The sequence below is a fragment of the Eleutherodactylus coqui genome, chromosome 1 (genome assembly GCF_035609145.1).
Source record: "Eleutherodactylus coqui strain aEleCoq1 chromosome 1, aEleCoq1.hap1, whole genome shotgun sequence".
In the NCBI taxonomy this organism is placed as follows: domain Eukaryota; kingdom Metazoa; phylum Chordata; class Amphibia; order Anura; family Eleutherodactylidae; genus Eleutherodactylus; species Eleutherodactylus coqui.
This window is the reverse complement of record NC_089837.1, coordinates 130,424,517-130,439,492: the sequence shown is the minus strand read 5'-3', so window position 1 is coordinate 130,439,492 and position 14,976 is coordinate 130,424,517. Positions and strand designations below refer to the sequence as shown.

Genomic DNA, 14,976 nt, shown 5'->3' with positions numbered 1-14,976 from the left:
GCTGCCACCCTGATATTAAAAATGGTCTGATGGGTGGCCAAATATCTTAATGGAAAACTAGCCTAAAGTCAGATAATATAAAACTGAGAATCCAAAAACAGATTTGACCTGAAAGTTAGCCAGAAACAATTAACAAATAATCTGAAGTGCAATCATACAAAAAAATAAGGGGGGGAGGAGGCGGGCTGTTGATGGAGAAATTAAACTAAGAGGAATGGAAAAATTTAAAAAGGCAGAGGCAAGGCCAACATACCTAAAACACTCTACCCACTTCCTGAATCCCTTAAGGTTAACCTCATCATCTGCGAGAGAGGTGCAACTTTCATTAAAGTGTTACCACAAATTAAGTTGTAAACACCACAAAACACTTCATTTACTTATTTTCACAATTTCCGTTGAGAAAAAGATTTATTCAATGAAAATGACTCACTTATTCAAAAATTATATCTAAAGCTAAAAAAAAAAAAGAAAAAAAAACAAGTTCCAGTAGGAAAGACAGCCTTTATAAATAAATATGTATGACAGGGCCGGGTTTTTTTTTTAACTCATTGTTCTTTAGAAGAACAGCAGAGGAGGGGGGGGGGGTGAGAGAAGCACACCAACAACCCACACACTGACAAAAATAATAATCAATTTCAAGTATATCAGCTATAGTTCAGAGCGAGAAAAAACTAGCACACTTCACATAGGGTTTGTACCTTTTAACATCAATCAATTTCCAGGTAACTTAACAGCAGAAATGCTACATTTCCTACTAAAGAAGCAGCCAATTAAAAAAATTGAAACCATTATTCATTTTTAATATCAGACACATCAAGTAGTGGAATAGTTTTAAACAAAATACTAAAAAGAAACAAGAGGCAGGCATTAATTTTTTTTATATATATATATATATATATTATATATATATTATATATATATATATATATATATATATCTCCCAAACACAAAGCCATGGAAAATAAAATCAAAATATATAGCCACTAGTGAAAAAAAAGCAGATAATGAAGTCAAATATTAGTTTTCTAATAATGAAAGCAAGAAGCCCGATTGGAGGTAACCTGTACTGCACCTCATTGTCATATGTGACCAGCAGGATGGTTATGAAGTGTCTGGAATACTAGAAGTATATAAAAAGCTCAGGACCCTCATAGGACCATTGGGCATCTGCACTGAGCTGAAGAAACCCAGCAGCATGTGCACCAAGTTGACGGACTTGGACAATTATCTATATTTGCAGAACATGTTTTCGGTTTAAAGCCTTGTGGGTTGGAAGTAGCATTTTTTTAACACTAAGCATTTCAGCAACTTTAGCACCATAGCAGTAACAATGTAATCATGATAAACCATTTCAGGTGCAGCTGCTTTTCTTTATACAGTATTTTAACACCACACTTACAACCTCACTTGTTTCAACAAACTAAAAATACATATGTATCTGTTAATGAAAAATATTCATACAGATGCTAGGAGGTGGGGGTGGGGCAAATGATTTTTTATTTTGCCCCCCCCCCCCCCCCATATATACAGATTGTTTGATGAAAATCATATTTCAGTTACTCAGAGAATAACATTTTCATTTGTGTGTTCTGCCCCTTTAATTATAAACCATTACTCTAGTTTACAGGAAAACAGAGTGCTCAGAGTATGCTAGTACCAGAAAAGGCACAGATGGGAAGTGACCATCTATAAAGTATCTAAATAAAATGCAGCTGAATTCCCATGTATTAATATTGTATTTTAGATACCAGGTGTGCAGAATCTGTATGTATGTTGCTTAAGTAAAAGGGTAGCAGTCTGTTTAGAAGAAAAAAAAAAAAAAACTCCCCAAAACTTTATACAGATGTGTTCTTCCTCATCTTTGTCAGTTTGAAGATAACCCCCAATTGGCATGAGATTACCAGCTTTGAAAAAATAAAATTGAAAAAAAAACTTTCAATACTCTGTTGTGTGTTCTAAGCAACAATATTTTTACACCCCAAAGCTTATCTCATTCACTTATCTCAGGATGCTGCATTTCAAAATAGGCAAAAAAGTAAGTAACATTACATGGCACGTTAGGCTGAAACAAAAAATAAATAAAATAAATTTAAAAAAAAATGACATGTCCATCCAGTTTAGCTTAAGAAAGGACAAATTTGTATTTCACTGCTCCATAGGTGATGAATATGAACTGGGTATTATATAATTAACTTGTAAATTAACCATAGAAATGTATGCTTTATCAACTGTCAAATATAAATACCAAGTTTAAAAAATATATAATTCACAACAGATCTCTACATCTAAACACACCTCAGATGTCATAAGCCTATAGAACAGTGGATAACTGACAGACATTTTCTCAAGTACCTAGAACTATATACACTACTAAAATGTCCAACACAAAGAAATAAGCAGTTATGATCTTTGGTATCTTCCATAGGCCTCTAGTTACTTCACAAGTTCTCACAGTACAAATCTATAGCATGATAAGTAAAGAACAGACTATAAAATATCTGATTCCAGACAGCAGCAATCTCTCCCCCCCCCCCCCCCCGTATTAGAAGGCAATATTATTTAGAAAACTTCCAGGTTTTTCCCCTAACTAGCTATACGTGCCTTAAAGTAGTAAAGTGAAGCAGGACAAAAACTTTTCCAAGTTTTCACTTTTATATATTTATAATCCCATTCTTGTAAAGTTAGGGGGGTGGGGTAAAAACAAAAGTGAAAAAATGTTTGGTTTTTTGCATTTCTTAAAAAAACCTCTAGGAAAAAGGTTACATTTTTATTATAAAAATAATAGTACATAAAATTTTACAAATCAGTAAATAGCTAATAAATACGGAAAAAGCAATTTAAATATGCAAACCAACAGAAGCATATGTGTGGAAGCTTACCGAATAACTAGCAGACTTTCATTCATAACACATGTATAACAAGCAGCATGGTTGTACAGTCTCTGGATGAAAGTGAACACAATATGGTGCATGAAGAGTTAACAACCAAACCCCAGAACGAGTGTAGGCACCATTTTTTCTTGGCACAAATCATTTCACCCAGAATATTATCAAAAGCTATAGCAGCAAAATAACGTGGAAACACAAGGGTGACAGTCACCTAAAAAGAGCAGCCCAATCATCAAAAACATTTTAATAAAATATAGAATAGTTGTTGCTGCATGCTCTACGTGTCAAATAATCCCCCCAACCCTTGATGGCAGGAAGTGTAAACATAAATAAACTTAATATACTTCTACAGATACATTTCTAACCCCAAACCCCACAACAGATTAAATCCCATTATTGCCCTGACTATTTGTTCAGAGCTGATGTAAAATTCTTGCCACACTAAAGCAGCACAATAATATTGGGGTCCACTATTTTAGCACCCAATATTTACGTGCTGCTAAAGCAGAACAGACAGCAGCAGCATTGTCCTCCTCTGGCATCCTGTCACTTTTAAAACACTGGTTACTTTCCATAAAATACTACAGCAGCAAATAATGATTAGTATCTTTAGTATAGCATGCAAATCATGATGTGCTGCTACAGCTTTTCAAGGACTTCAAACTCTTCTGCACCCTTCAAGAGGAAACAATAGGGAACCTAAAATCTACTCCACAGCATTAGTAAAAGATGAAATATGCAAAGTGATCTCTCTCGTGTTACCTGTAGGATAAGAAACCTGTTGTGATCCAAATCAATGCCGTGACTTCGGAGCAAAACACCAACATCCTTAAAAGATTTCTTTTTCCCACTAATGTGGTAGACTGATGAGTTATCTTTAAAAGCAGTTCTGGATACATAAAAGTTGCTGTTAGGAAGGACTTCAAAATCATCCCCTTCCTGTCACAGAGAACAATAAAATACTAGTAAGTTTTAATTCTCAGAGTGATCCTGATAAAACTATGCAGAATAGCAGATTTGGTGCCCATAGTCCTATGTGCAGAGATGACGAACTTGAATCATTGTGTACAGAGCAGAGACGGTGATCTATTATCAACACCTATTTATTCTGATACGACTTAACAAGGAGGACCTTGGCTCAGAATACTCTGCTTTTTAAAGAAAATTAGGATCCAGATTTCCAAACAGTAGCAAAAACTATTAGCGAGAACGTCACAGATTCATGACAGGGCCTGGCCCCTTAATAAAGTACTTGCTCATATAATAAAAGGCACCGGACAATAGAGCTGAATTATCAGCATGCAAACAGGAAACAAACAAAAACGAGAGCTGGGAGGAGTATGAAGAGATGAGATCCGAACAAAAAATAGAACGTCTAAGCATGCAGAACGTAGTTTTCAGAAAAAAAATTATATATATTTTTTACATTTTTAAGGCGAGCATATAGAAAAAAAAAACCCGCAGATACAAAAAGGTCTTTTTACACACACAAAAAAGAAGAAAGAGCTACAATGTAATAGACACACACTAAACAAGAGCTGAGAAGTGCACGATTTCGTATACATACATCCTAATTGACAATGAGAAGAGCCGGTGGAGCCTTACCTTATCGACGATTTTTTGGAAATGCACTTCCACCGTACAACTCTGAATATCTTTGTGTTCATCGGAATTGTGGATCAACACCGACAGCTTTTTGGATCTTATTTTTTGTGCTCGATAGCCAAAAACAAAGAGCATCGAATCAATCACGTTGGATTTCCCACTGCCATTGGGCCCAATAATGCAGGAAAAGCGCTATAGACAAAAACGAAAAATCACCGTGTAAGCAGAGATACGCATCTTTATGACGTGAGATTCTCTTACGCTCATTATACCTTTCCCCCCCCCCCTCCTTTTATAACCAAGTCATCACTCAGTCTGCCAAAGAAACTACTGTGGAGTACAGCAGCAGCATAAAACAAAGTGAATTACATGCAGATGTTTACAGCAGCCTCCACATAGGCTGTAATCTTATATAAGAGCTGCACGATCCTGCCGGAGGACTCCAAGGAGAGAGCTCTTACCTTATGGAAAGGCCCCAGAACGCGTTCTCCAGCGTAGGATTTGAAGTTCTGGTTTACAATATGGGTTATCATGAGACGGGGAGCTCCAGCTTCATTGGTCATTGCTGGAGGTGGGGGAGGAGGGATGCTACTCAGAATCTCCTCTAAACTTCTATCATCAAGCGCCTCCTTAGGACTCTCTAAAATATAAAAACGACATAAAAGCAACAAAAAAATAAAATAAAAATAAGATAAAAACACATTCTTCCTGCCACAGAATACCCAAAGCCACGAGCAGCAGAATGACATCCAGGTTGCACTAAGCTGATAGCTGCCCTCCCTCCTGCCGCAGCCCCCACCCCTCTCTCTAGTGGGATTCTACACCCTTTCCCAAGCAAGGTGAAAAGTTCTGCGGACCCGTCCTCCCTCCCCGAGACGGAAGATCGCGGCGACTGACAACTCAGCAACTTCTTAGGATGACAGCCATCATCACATCAGCCGGCAAACGAACGGTTAACCCCTGTCACTGACTGTCCGCACACAAAGGCGCCCCCTCCCTAGTAACTCTCCAGCGCCCCCAAACCTCCAGGAGGAAGTGCACCCTTCACTGCGCGATGTCGACCAGCATCGATCGATTCACCTGCCGCGCTGCAGACTGTACCTTGTCGCGCCGGCTCGTCCTCAGCGGGTGGCGGGGCTGTGTCACCGTCCTCCTCCTCCGGCACCCTGGCGACAGCCGTGGACGGTTTAGTCTTTTTAGACGGCATGATGAGACTTGGAACGATCTGGAGCCAAAAAAAAAAAAATTAGAATCCGTAGAGTGCAACAATGTAACAATTCAGACGGCGCGGCAGTATCAGCGGCGGTTACAATGTAACAAGTCGTGCGGGGGGAGGCATGACATTCCCATAGAGCTCCGCGGGCGGTATAGGCGCCTCTATAGGTGACTTGTCATGTGGACTCCATAAAGCCGCAGCGAGGGGGGATGACAGCTGTGTGTGCACACTCCCCCACCCGCCTGTCACACCGGCTGCAGCCCGCTAAAAATTAAAAAATGACAACCTGTGAGGAAAAATCACCTGAAAAGCCGCCTCCGCCGCGCCGCCCGCTCCCCCGCAGCCCGCAGGAATTTTTTGCCGATTTTTCAAGCCGTTTGTGAGGCGGCAGAGCGGTTTTTCCCCGGATTAAGCGCAGTTTTCCGCGGGCTGCCGAGTCCTGCCTGCTAGCGCCTCAGCTACTCCACTCGAAAATGGCGCCCAAAATCTAAACTCGAACCGAAGTTCGTTACAAACGCGCGCTGCATGCTGGGAGCCTACTCAGATTTGAAAAAAAAAAATGGGGCCGGCTGCCATTTTCCACAGAGAGGGGCAGCTTAGTGACGCCGCTGCGGGACGTCCATTCAGTGGGGCTCCTGAGGGGATGTAATGAGCGTGGAGGACGCCACACCGGCCGCTGCTACACCGTTTAATTACAACGAAAAGAGAATAATTGACGGTTAACTACTAGGCGGTTTGAGGAGGCGGGGCTTAGGTTGCGGAGCAACCGAAAGAGACGTCTGATTTGGGGCGTGGTTAGGATGCAGGGAGGGTTATTTGTTTCTCCTAAGTGTTGATTGGGGGATGTCAGGTCATGTGACGTGCAGCGGGAAACACGCCCGGCCATTTTTAAGTCTGTCGTCAACTAATTCATAGCGAGTCAAAAAGTATCCTATGAAGAGGTGCAGATTATATTAAATACTTGACAACTGGCAAACGCATCCGGCGTGTTTATTTATCTTGGATAGACAGTTTGTCATGGAGTCCTTTTTTCTCTAAGAATGGTTTTGGTTTACAGTCACCACTGCCAGGATCAAAGATGGCGGTTGATTGTTATCGCTGAGATCTGGTGTGAAGTTGGTGTTTTTTCTTTCCCGGCTGTACAGACAAGGAGATAAGTGCCGCGGTGTCCTGCGTTTTGTAGTAAGTGACGGAGATCAGGTTTCAACAGCTTGGCGTTTAGATCCCGTGCCGTTATCAGGATCTCGCGATAGGTAGTATAGGTAACCATAGAGACGGAACGCGGCCACATAGCGGAGGCTGTAAGAGCGAGCAGAGGCCTCGTCGTGCATGAGCCGGGGCAGGTAATGTGGGCACCGTACACGGGGTATGCTGTGTGCTCACCGGGGAGCGGGCTGTGGGGGTCATTAGTCAGATGTGCATTGTCTGTGCGGAGGGGAGAGCATGCCAGCCATCAGGCCACTGATGAAGGATATTGCAGGGGCTTATTCACATGGGTGTATATTCTGGACGGATTTCGCAGACAGCATGTGACCAGTTATAGCCTGCAAGGCTTTAGGCACAATGGCGGATATAATAGGGGCTCCTGGGGGCGCACAGCTGTCCAAATTGCCCCTATTATATCCGCACCTCCCGTCACATGTCGTATATATACATAGGGGGCACATGCACACCCCGAGACAGTCCTTTAGGACCCTCTGGGGCTGTTCGATTCCTCTTCCATCCCCTGCCCCCCCCCCCCAATAAATCAGAGTAGAAGATCTCCTCACCGGCGCTGACCCTCCCGCTCATTCAGTAGCGCTGTATCATTACTGGGGAATGGCGGCATTTTGGAGCATAATATGATGCTCATTTTATTCCGAGAGCACGTTGTGGGGTGTACTGTCACTCTTGCTTTTTTCTTGAGCTATATTTATGTGCTGAGCTCGCTCGTCATTCCGCACTTATGTTGTTAGCTTGGTTCCAGTGCTGTATTTATGCTGTGAGCTTGGTTCTGGTGCTGCATTTATGCTGTGAGCTTGGTTCCGGTGCTGCATTTATGCTGTGAGCTTGGTTCCGGTGCTGCATTTATGCTGTGAGCTTGGTTCCGGTGCTGCATTTATGCTGTGAGCTTGGTTCCGGTGCTGCATTTATGCTGTGAGCTTGGTTCCGGTGCTGCATTTATGCTGTGAGCTTGGTTCCGGTGCTGCATTTATGCTGTGAGCTTGGTTCCGGTGCTGCATTTATGCTGTGAGCTTGGTTCCGGTGCTGCATTTATGCTGTGAGCTTGGTTCCGGTGCTGCATTTATGCTGTGAGCTTGGTTCCGGTGCTGCATTTATGCTGTGAGCTTGGTTCCGGTGCTGCATTTATGCTGTGAGCTTGGTTCTGGTGCTGCATTTATGTTACAGCTGGTGGAGGTTAACATGATGAGAATGAGCCACTATGTGTGTGCCAATGCTATTTTCTTGGCCCCCAAGCTAACATTTGCCAGCCAGCCTCTGGTCGGGGGCCCAAGTTGTGTAAACCATCCGTGGTCTTTGGTCTTCTTGGGGCGCTTTCACACAACCTTTTTTATGTTCAGTTTTTTTGTGCGCCCAAACCAGGAGTGGGTCCAAAATATGGAAGAACTGCAGATCTTTCCATTATACTTTCTCTCCACTCCTGGTTTTGGCTCACAAAAAACTTTTGCGTGAACGCGCCCCTAATCCGCTGCTGTGAACTCGTGAACAAGTTTTCACAAAGACTATTGAACATTGCTGCATGTCCTCATCTGGTCCTTATAGTAGACTAGAGTAGGACATGCAATGTGCACTTTCCCTGCAGACCGAAGAGGACACGGATGGACCTCTGTATGTTGTCCTATGCAAGAATCTCAGGGGCAACCAGCACTTACCTGTCCGAATATAGCCTAAAGGAAAAATATACACTCCTCACAAAAGTGGTGGATGAAGCTGGTGCCGTGGATGTTGCCTAACTGGATTTCACTAAAGCCTCTGATACAATTTCACATAAAGGGCTTTGTAGAAAGTTATTGAAAACTGGAATTAGTCCTTTGATGGTCCAGTGGATTCACAGTTGGTTAAGGGCTATTTCAGACGACCGTATATCGGTTCGGTCTTCACGCCGAGCCGATATACGGTGTCCTTGTCTGCAGGGGGGGGGGGAGGATGGAAGAGCCAGGAGCAGGAACCGAGCTCCCGCCCACTCTCCACTATTTGCAATAGGAGGGGGCGAGACGGGGGTGGAGCTAAATACTGCCACTTAGCTCCACCCCCTTCCCATCCCTCCCATTGCAAATAGTGGGAAGTGACGGGAGCTCAGTTCCTGCTCCTGGCTCTTCCATCCCCCCCGCCCGCCCCGCAGACAAGGACACCGTATATCGGTTCAGCGTGAAAACCGAGCCGATATACGGTCGTCTGAATAAGCCCTAAAAGATAGATAGCAGATTGCTGTTATTAATGGAGTGCAGTCTGAATAGGGACAACTTACAAGTGGTGACCACAAGGGTCCTATTCTTTATAACATGTTTATAACTGACATAGGAGAAGGTTTAACAGGAAAAGGCCCATTTACACATAACTATTATCACTCAAAATTCGTTCAAAGGACCGAAAATGAGCAATAATCGTTAAATGTAAACGCAGGTATTGTGCAGTTTTCGCTTGGACAATGATTTTAAGATGAAATTTAAATCCATCATTCAACTAGGGAGAGATAAGGTATCTCTCAATAGACTGCAGGCTGTTATCTCCACGGCAGATTATATTGTAATGTGCTGTCTCATCTGTGAGCATAACCATGCAGCTGTGCGCGTGATTGATCACATGCTGGGCTCTGCAAACAGCACCTGTTGGCACTTTTACATGCAAATGAAGATGATAAAGTGTTAATGGACATTAGTGTCCATTAACACTTTATGCAAATAGATTGCAAAATCTTTTAGTCATTTGAAATGGGCCTTAAGGTTTGTCTGTTTGCCGATGACACAAAAGTGTATAATTTGGTTGATACTCCCGGTGGGGTCATAACATGGAGAATGATTTTGTTTTTATTTGATAAATGGTGAAAACGACGGAAACTGCAGGTTTGTTTAAGATGTAAAATAATGTACTTGGGTAGCAGAAATCCTTGGACTGAGTATTAAAATGGGTCTTCTGTGTTAGCCAGAACTTCAGAAGAGAAGCATTAGAGGCCCTGATTTCTGGCAGCCCCAGGCTAGGCTAACACGGGTGTAAGCGTAAAACGCTGCGTGGGTCATGTAGTGTTTTACAGCTGTGGAGTGGAGGGGTGACCCGACCTATGGCGGCGATATTGTACTGTGCATAACAGCGTATACCACGCACCCTGTCATGCGCAGCCCACCTGTTTTTTGTTTTTTCTTAATATTTGTATATACACGCCCATAGAAAACAATGGGCTCTATCACGTATATACGCGGCCAAATAGAACATCCTGCGTTCTTTTCGCACTCTCATATTATGCAATTCCAACACTCTAATAGCGGGCTTGTGTATGAAAACGCCGCCCATACGCAATGTATTGCATATAGACAGAGTTTCATACGCTGCCTATACCAATGTACGGGGCTCACGCTGCGCGGTACGCAGAGAAAAAATGGAGCATGCTGCAATCTATTTCTCATGTGTATCAATACGCAGTGTCTACATGCTGGTGTGCATGGGTCAATGAAAATTCATTGACTTCATACATTGCATAGAATTGGCCGTGCAACGCACGCGTAATACGCCGTGAAAACCTGGTCGTGGGCATGACCCCATATTGGAGGACTTTTTCAAAATCCGTCAGTGAAAAACTAATGAGAGTAAGGCCGGCTGCACACGGCCGTGACGGCCTCCGCCATGAAATTCCGTGGCGGAGCCCGTCACGGCGCCCCCCAGGAGACCCCATACTTACCTGCGGATCTGGCGTCCTCGCTCCCGCATGACGCTTCCCCGCCCACCGCCACCGCGTCACATGACACGCCCACCGCGTCACATGTCACAGCCGGCCGTGTCATATGACGCGGCGGCAGTGGGCGGGGAAGCATTTTCATGCTATCTTCCGCTGTGCTACAGCAGAAGATAGCGTGAATGGATGGCTTCCATTGACTGCAATGGAAGCCGTCCGCGCATACACCCGCGGCAAATAGAGCATGCCGCGGGTGAGGACGGGTGAATTCATGGTGCGGAATTCCGCGAACACTGAGCTATTAGGTTCTATTACGCGGCGGAAATCTGCTCGTGGGAAGGAGGCCTTAAAATGATAGGTGATGAGGTGGAAGGTGTGTAACCTATGGTTTATGACCGGTGGAGGGGGAGAGATGTAGTAAAAGCATGTTTACATTAAAAAAATCTAAATATTACAAAAGGAAAATTAAAAGAAAAACCATTTCCCAGTATTGACAAAAAGAAATCAAAGCAATAAAAAAAAAATCCATAATTTGAATTGCCGCATCCGTAAAAGTCTGATCTATTAGTACAGCACATTATTTATCCTGCACAATAAATACAGTCAGACTGAAAATAAACATTCGCCCAACCTTCAAAAAAAACGGAATAAAAAGGATTTAGTCCAAATACACAAGCAGGGAGAAAGCTGTCAGTCCTCATGCTGCGGGCAGGGAAACCCGTTGTGGCCCGCCTCTTTGACTCAAGAGCTCCATTCCCAAGTAAAACAGGCTAACTTCAAAGTGTATTCATTCTGAAATGTCGCAGCCCGTGGAAGCTGCCATAGGATTGCGGTAGAAAAAGCAATCCTAGGCAGACGGCCGCGATTTGTCCACGTGAAACCATGCACAGAAAACAAATTGCGGCACGCTTTTATTTCTGTGCGGGGCTCGCGAGAAACGTCACTCCTGGCCGCCAGCACCGCTCTGCGCATGCGCCAGCTAGTCGGCAGCCGGCACATCAAAGAGCCGGAGAGGTGAGTGCCACGCTGGTCCCTGCAGGGGCTCGGGTAGGGTCCCGCTGCGAGAATTCTCGCAGCTGGATCCGACCCGGCCGTCTGCAGGCGGCCAAAATATACTGAATATGTGCATCTTAAAATTGCTCTGCATAAGAAGCTAATATTACCTCAGATACCCAGAAATGTATAGAATGTCAGTACAAATGCAGTACTACTGTTATGGTATGTAGAACAGTGGGAGACAGTCTAGAATTTAGGCCACCTGCACACAGACGGGTTGGATCTGGCATGCAGGATTCTGCAACGGAATCCGACCCTGTGCCCGGCTGGTGATCACCCACGTACCTGTCCGCTGTCTACTAATCTGTGCTGCGGATGTGCCGGCCGGCGCACATGCTCAGTACAGTTTGTGCTGCACTGTCACTAGGCGATGACGCGGATCCTGCTACCTTTCCTCAATGATGAGCAGGGTTGCGGGGCAGACGGCTTCCATTCACTTCCGCAATGCAAATCTGCCCGTGTGCAGGCGGCCTAAAAGATATAGTTACCAATGATTATTGTCAAGATGCTTCTATAGTTAACCGTATCCTATTACATTTATTCTAGGTCTTCATTCTACTTACAGACGTACTTGAATTTCTGCACAATGAGACTGAAGACATCTTTACTGAAAGAGCCAAAGCATATCCTTTCCAATAAAAATCCAGAACTGATCATTTTAATTGGATTTATAATTGTGCTAATAAGTTGTGTTCCTGGACAGTAGAAGGCCCGGGCAAGATGACCGGCTGCATTTATTAAAAGGACACTAACTTTTTCATCTAATAGCCTTTGTGTGTTTCATCAATTTTGTAATATATTTTTGTTTTCTCTCCGTAAATCAAGGCTGAAGTGTAGTCCCTCTGCAAATCCACTGCTTGTTGTTAGGCATTCAGCTTCTGTAGTAACTGGGACATTAGGACATCTAGAGATCGATATGTGCTGTCTGCTCTGAAAGCTGTGGTTGCATACAGATGGCGGACTACAGGACTAGTCGCATTGTGACCAAAAAGTAAAGTTCTTGTAGGGTGCCGATATGCTAGCAGTCCAGGGCCTAGTGAAGGCTCCCAGGGCGGTCATGCATAAATACCTATTAAGCCCTGGGCTTAGTGGGCAACAATAAAAAATACTTTACAGGGTTACTATAAAAGGAATAGACACTCAACGTTTTACGGAAACCAGAGTATTCCTGATATAGCCAAAATAGTTCCATCACTTTTTTGGATGTCTTTTAAGTTTGTGTGACTAAGTTACAAATTCTTATATGTGAGCCTTTTCACAAATACCATCCACTTGTTCCTCTTCTACACTTTCTCTTACAGAACTTTTCCCTTTGCATAAACAAGCAGTGTTCTGAAATTTCTTGCTCCATGGGCACTCATGTGATGCTGACACCACGAAAATCTGCAGTCGCAACAACAGTCCCAACTCTGTGCTACTACACATATTGTGTGTCTACTAGAGATGAGCGAGCGTACTTGGAAAAGCACTACTCGCTCGAGTAATTTGCTTTATCCGAGTATTGCTGTGCTCGTCCCTGAAGATTCGGGTGCCGGCACGGAGCGGGGAGCTGCAAGGGAGAGCGGGGAGGAACGGAGGGGAGATCTTTCTTGACTCACCTGTCAGCCGCAGCGGCACCCGAATCTTCAGGGACGAGCACAGCGATACTCGGATAAAGCACATTACTCGAGCGAGTAGTGCTTTTCCGAGTACGCTCGCTCAACTCTAGTGTCTATCTGTTAACGGTTTAGATTTTAGTGTAAGTGTAATAACATTTTTAAAAATAAAAGAATTATTTACAGTTCAAAAAACCCTTTTCCCATTTATAAAAGATTAAATAAATTTAAACCATAATTGATATGGTTGCATTCATAAAAGTCTAAACAATTAACCACACTACCTTGGTTATCCAACCTTTCAAAAAAATGAATAAAAGTGATTAAAAAAAAGTATGTATGCTAAAATATACTAATAAAAACTACAACCTGCTCAGCAAAAGACATTTAGTGATATTTTTTTCAGACTTTTTTGATGTCCATTGTATATTTTTTTAAAATTTGTAACATTCAGCAGTTTTCACATCGCAGCTCTTTTCCCGTGATTTCCGTGGGGCATTGTTGCGTTTTCTTGCGGCAATATCACGGTTTTGTCGCGCTAAAAAGTCATGCAATTTTGCACTCTTTTGTCAGGATTTTTTGGGGGGGAAGGTGGGGGTGGACTTGAAATATAAGCCCTACCCTGAAAATAAACCCTAGCTCCATTTAGAATAAAAAAAACCAAACAATATATTACCTACCAGGCTCTGTCTGCTCCGCCGCACATGTTTACGCTCGAGAACCAATCAGAGCCAGCGCTTCCTGGAGGCGGAATTTATGAACCCCCTAACCAGGAAGCGGCGGCTGAAGACTGCAAACAAGTGCAGTGGAGCTTCGGAAGGAGAAGTGCGGCGGAGTGAACAGGAGGACAGAATTTAGCATGGCGCAATTCTTTTTTTTTTCCCGCAATGTAGCAGGCTACGAAACATCGATAATGTGAAGGAACCTATGGGAAAGCATGGGCTTCACATACATGCAATTCATAGCGCTGTCGCATTGCGAGAAAATAGTGCAATTTTGTCACACGTGTGAAGCGCTCTACGTCTAATAATAGTGCAACACTTGTTCTAGCCATCTCATTATTGAGAAAGGTGACCACTACAGTTGCAATCAAAAATGTTTAATCTACATTGCAAATTAAGTTTATTTGTCAAATTTACAAACTTTCAACTGTTTGCAAAAAATAAAAAACAGAACAATTCATAGTTTAACGTAACTTAAAGGGGTGGTCTCGCGAAAGCAAGTGGGGTTCAGCACTTCTGTATGGCCATATTAATGCACTTTGTAATGTACATCGTGCATTAAATATGAGCCATACAGAAGTTATATACTCACCTTCCCTGCGCTGGCGTCCTCGTCTCCATGATGCCGTCTAATTTTAGCGTCTAATCGCCCGATTAGACGCGCTTGCGCAGAAGGGTCTTCTCCCTTCTGGTCGGTCCGGGCACGAGCGGCGTTCTGGCTCTGCCCCCTTCTACGCATCATCGCGTAGCTCCGCCCCATCACGTGTGCCGATTCCAGCCAATCAGGAGGCTGGAATCGGCAATGGACCGCACAGAGCCCACGGTGCACCATGGGAAAAGACCCGCGGTGCATCGTGGGTGAAGATCCTGGCGGCCATCTTGGAGGAAAAGAAGAAAGAAGTTGCAGAGAGGGGATTCAGGTAAGTAAAAAATTTTTTTTTAATTTCAACACATCCCTTGGGTTTGTCCTGCGCTGAACGGGGGGCCTATGCAAAAAAAAAAAAAA

The 14,976-nt window shown here is 43.6% G+C and overlaps 2 protein-coding genes across 4 annotated transcripts in view; one reads left to right on the top strand and one right to left on the bottom strand.

Annotated features, from left to right (window-relative positions):
- Positions 1 to 6,319, bottom strand: part of SMC4 (structural maintenance of chromosomes 4) — a 58,418-nt gene extending 52,099 nt beyond the window's left edge. The window contains exons 1-5 of one of the 2 annotated variants that reach the window (XM_066600508.1): positions 6,013 to 6,319; positions 5,595 to 5,718; positions 4,955 to 5,133; positions 4,494 to 4,685; positions 3,651 to 3,827 (exon numbers count right to left, since the gene is read on the bottom strand). In XM_066600508.1, coding sequence (XP_066456605.1) covers positions 3,651 to 3,827; positions 4,494 to 4,685; positions 4,955 to 5,133; positions 5,595 to 5,700 — 654 coding nt within the window. In that variant the 5' untranslated portion in view covers positions 5,701 to 5,718; positions 6,013 to 6,319. The remainder of the gene's footprint in view (positions 1 to 3,650; positions 3,828 to 4,493; positions 4,686 to 4,954; positions 5,134 to 5,594; positions 5,719 to 6,012) is intronic. The other variant, XM_066600515.1, reaches the window with a different exon arrangement.
- Positions 6,320 to 6,782: 463 nt separating this feature from the next.
- IFT80 (intraflagellar transport 80) overlaps positions 6,783 to 14,976 on the top strand; it is a 103,922-nt gene continuing 95,728 nt past the window's right edge. Inside the window, exons 1-2 of one of the 2 annotated variants that reach the window (XM_066600495.1) lie at positions 6,783 to 6,891; positions 12,200 to 12,279. In XM_066600495.1, coding sequence (XP_066456592.1) covers positions 12,240 to 12,279 — 40 coding nt within the window. In that variant the 5' untranslated portion in view covers positions 6,783 to 6,891; positions 12,200 to 12,239. Of the gene's footprint in view, positions 6,892 to 6,970; positions 7,053 to 12,199; positions 12,280 to 14,976 lie in introns of those variants that run through there. The other variant, XM_066600486.1, reaches the window with a different exon arrangement.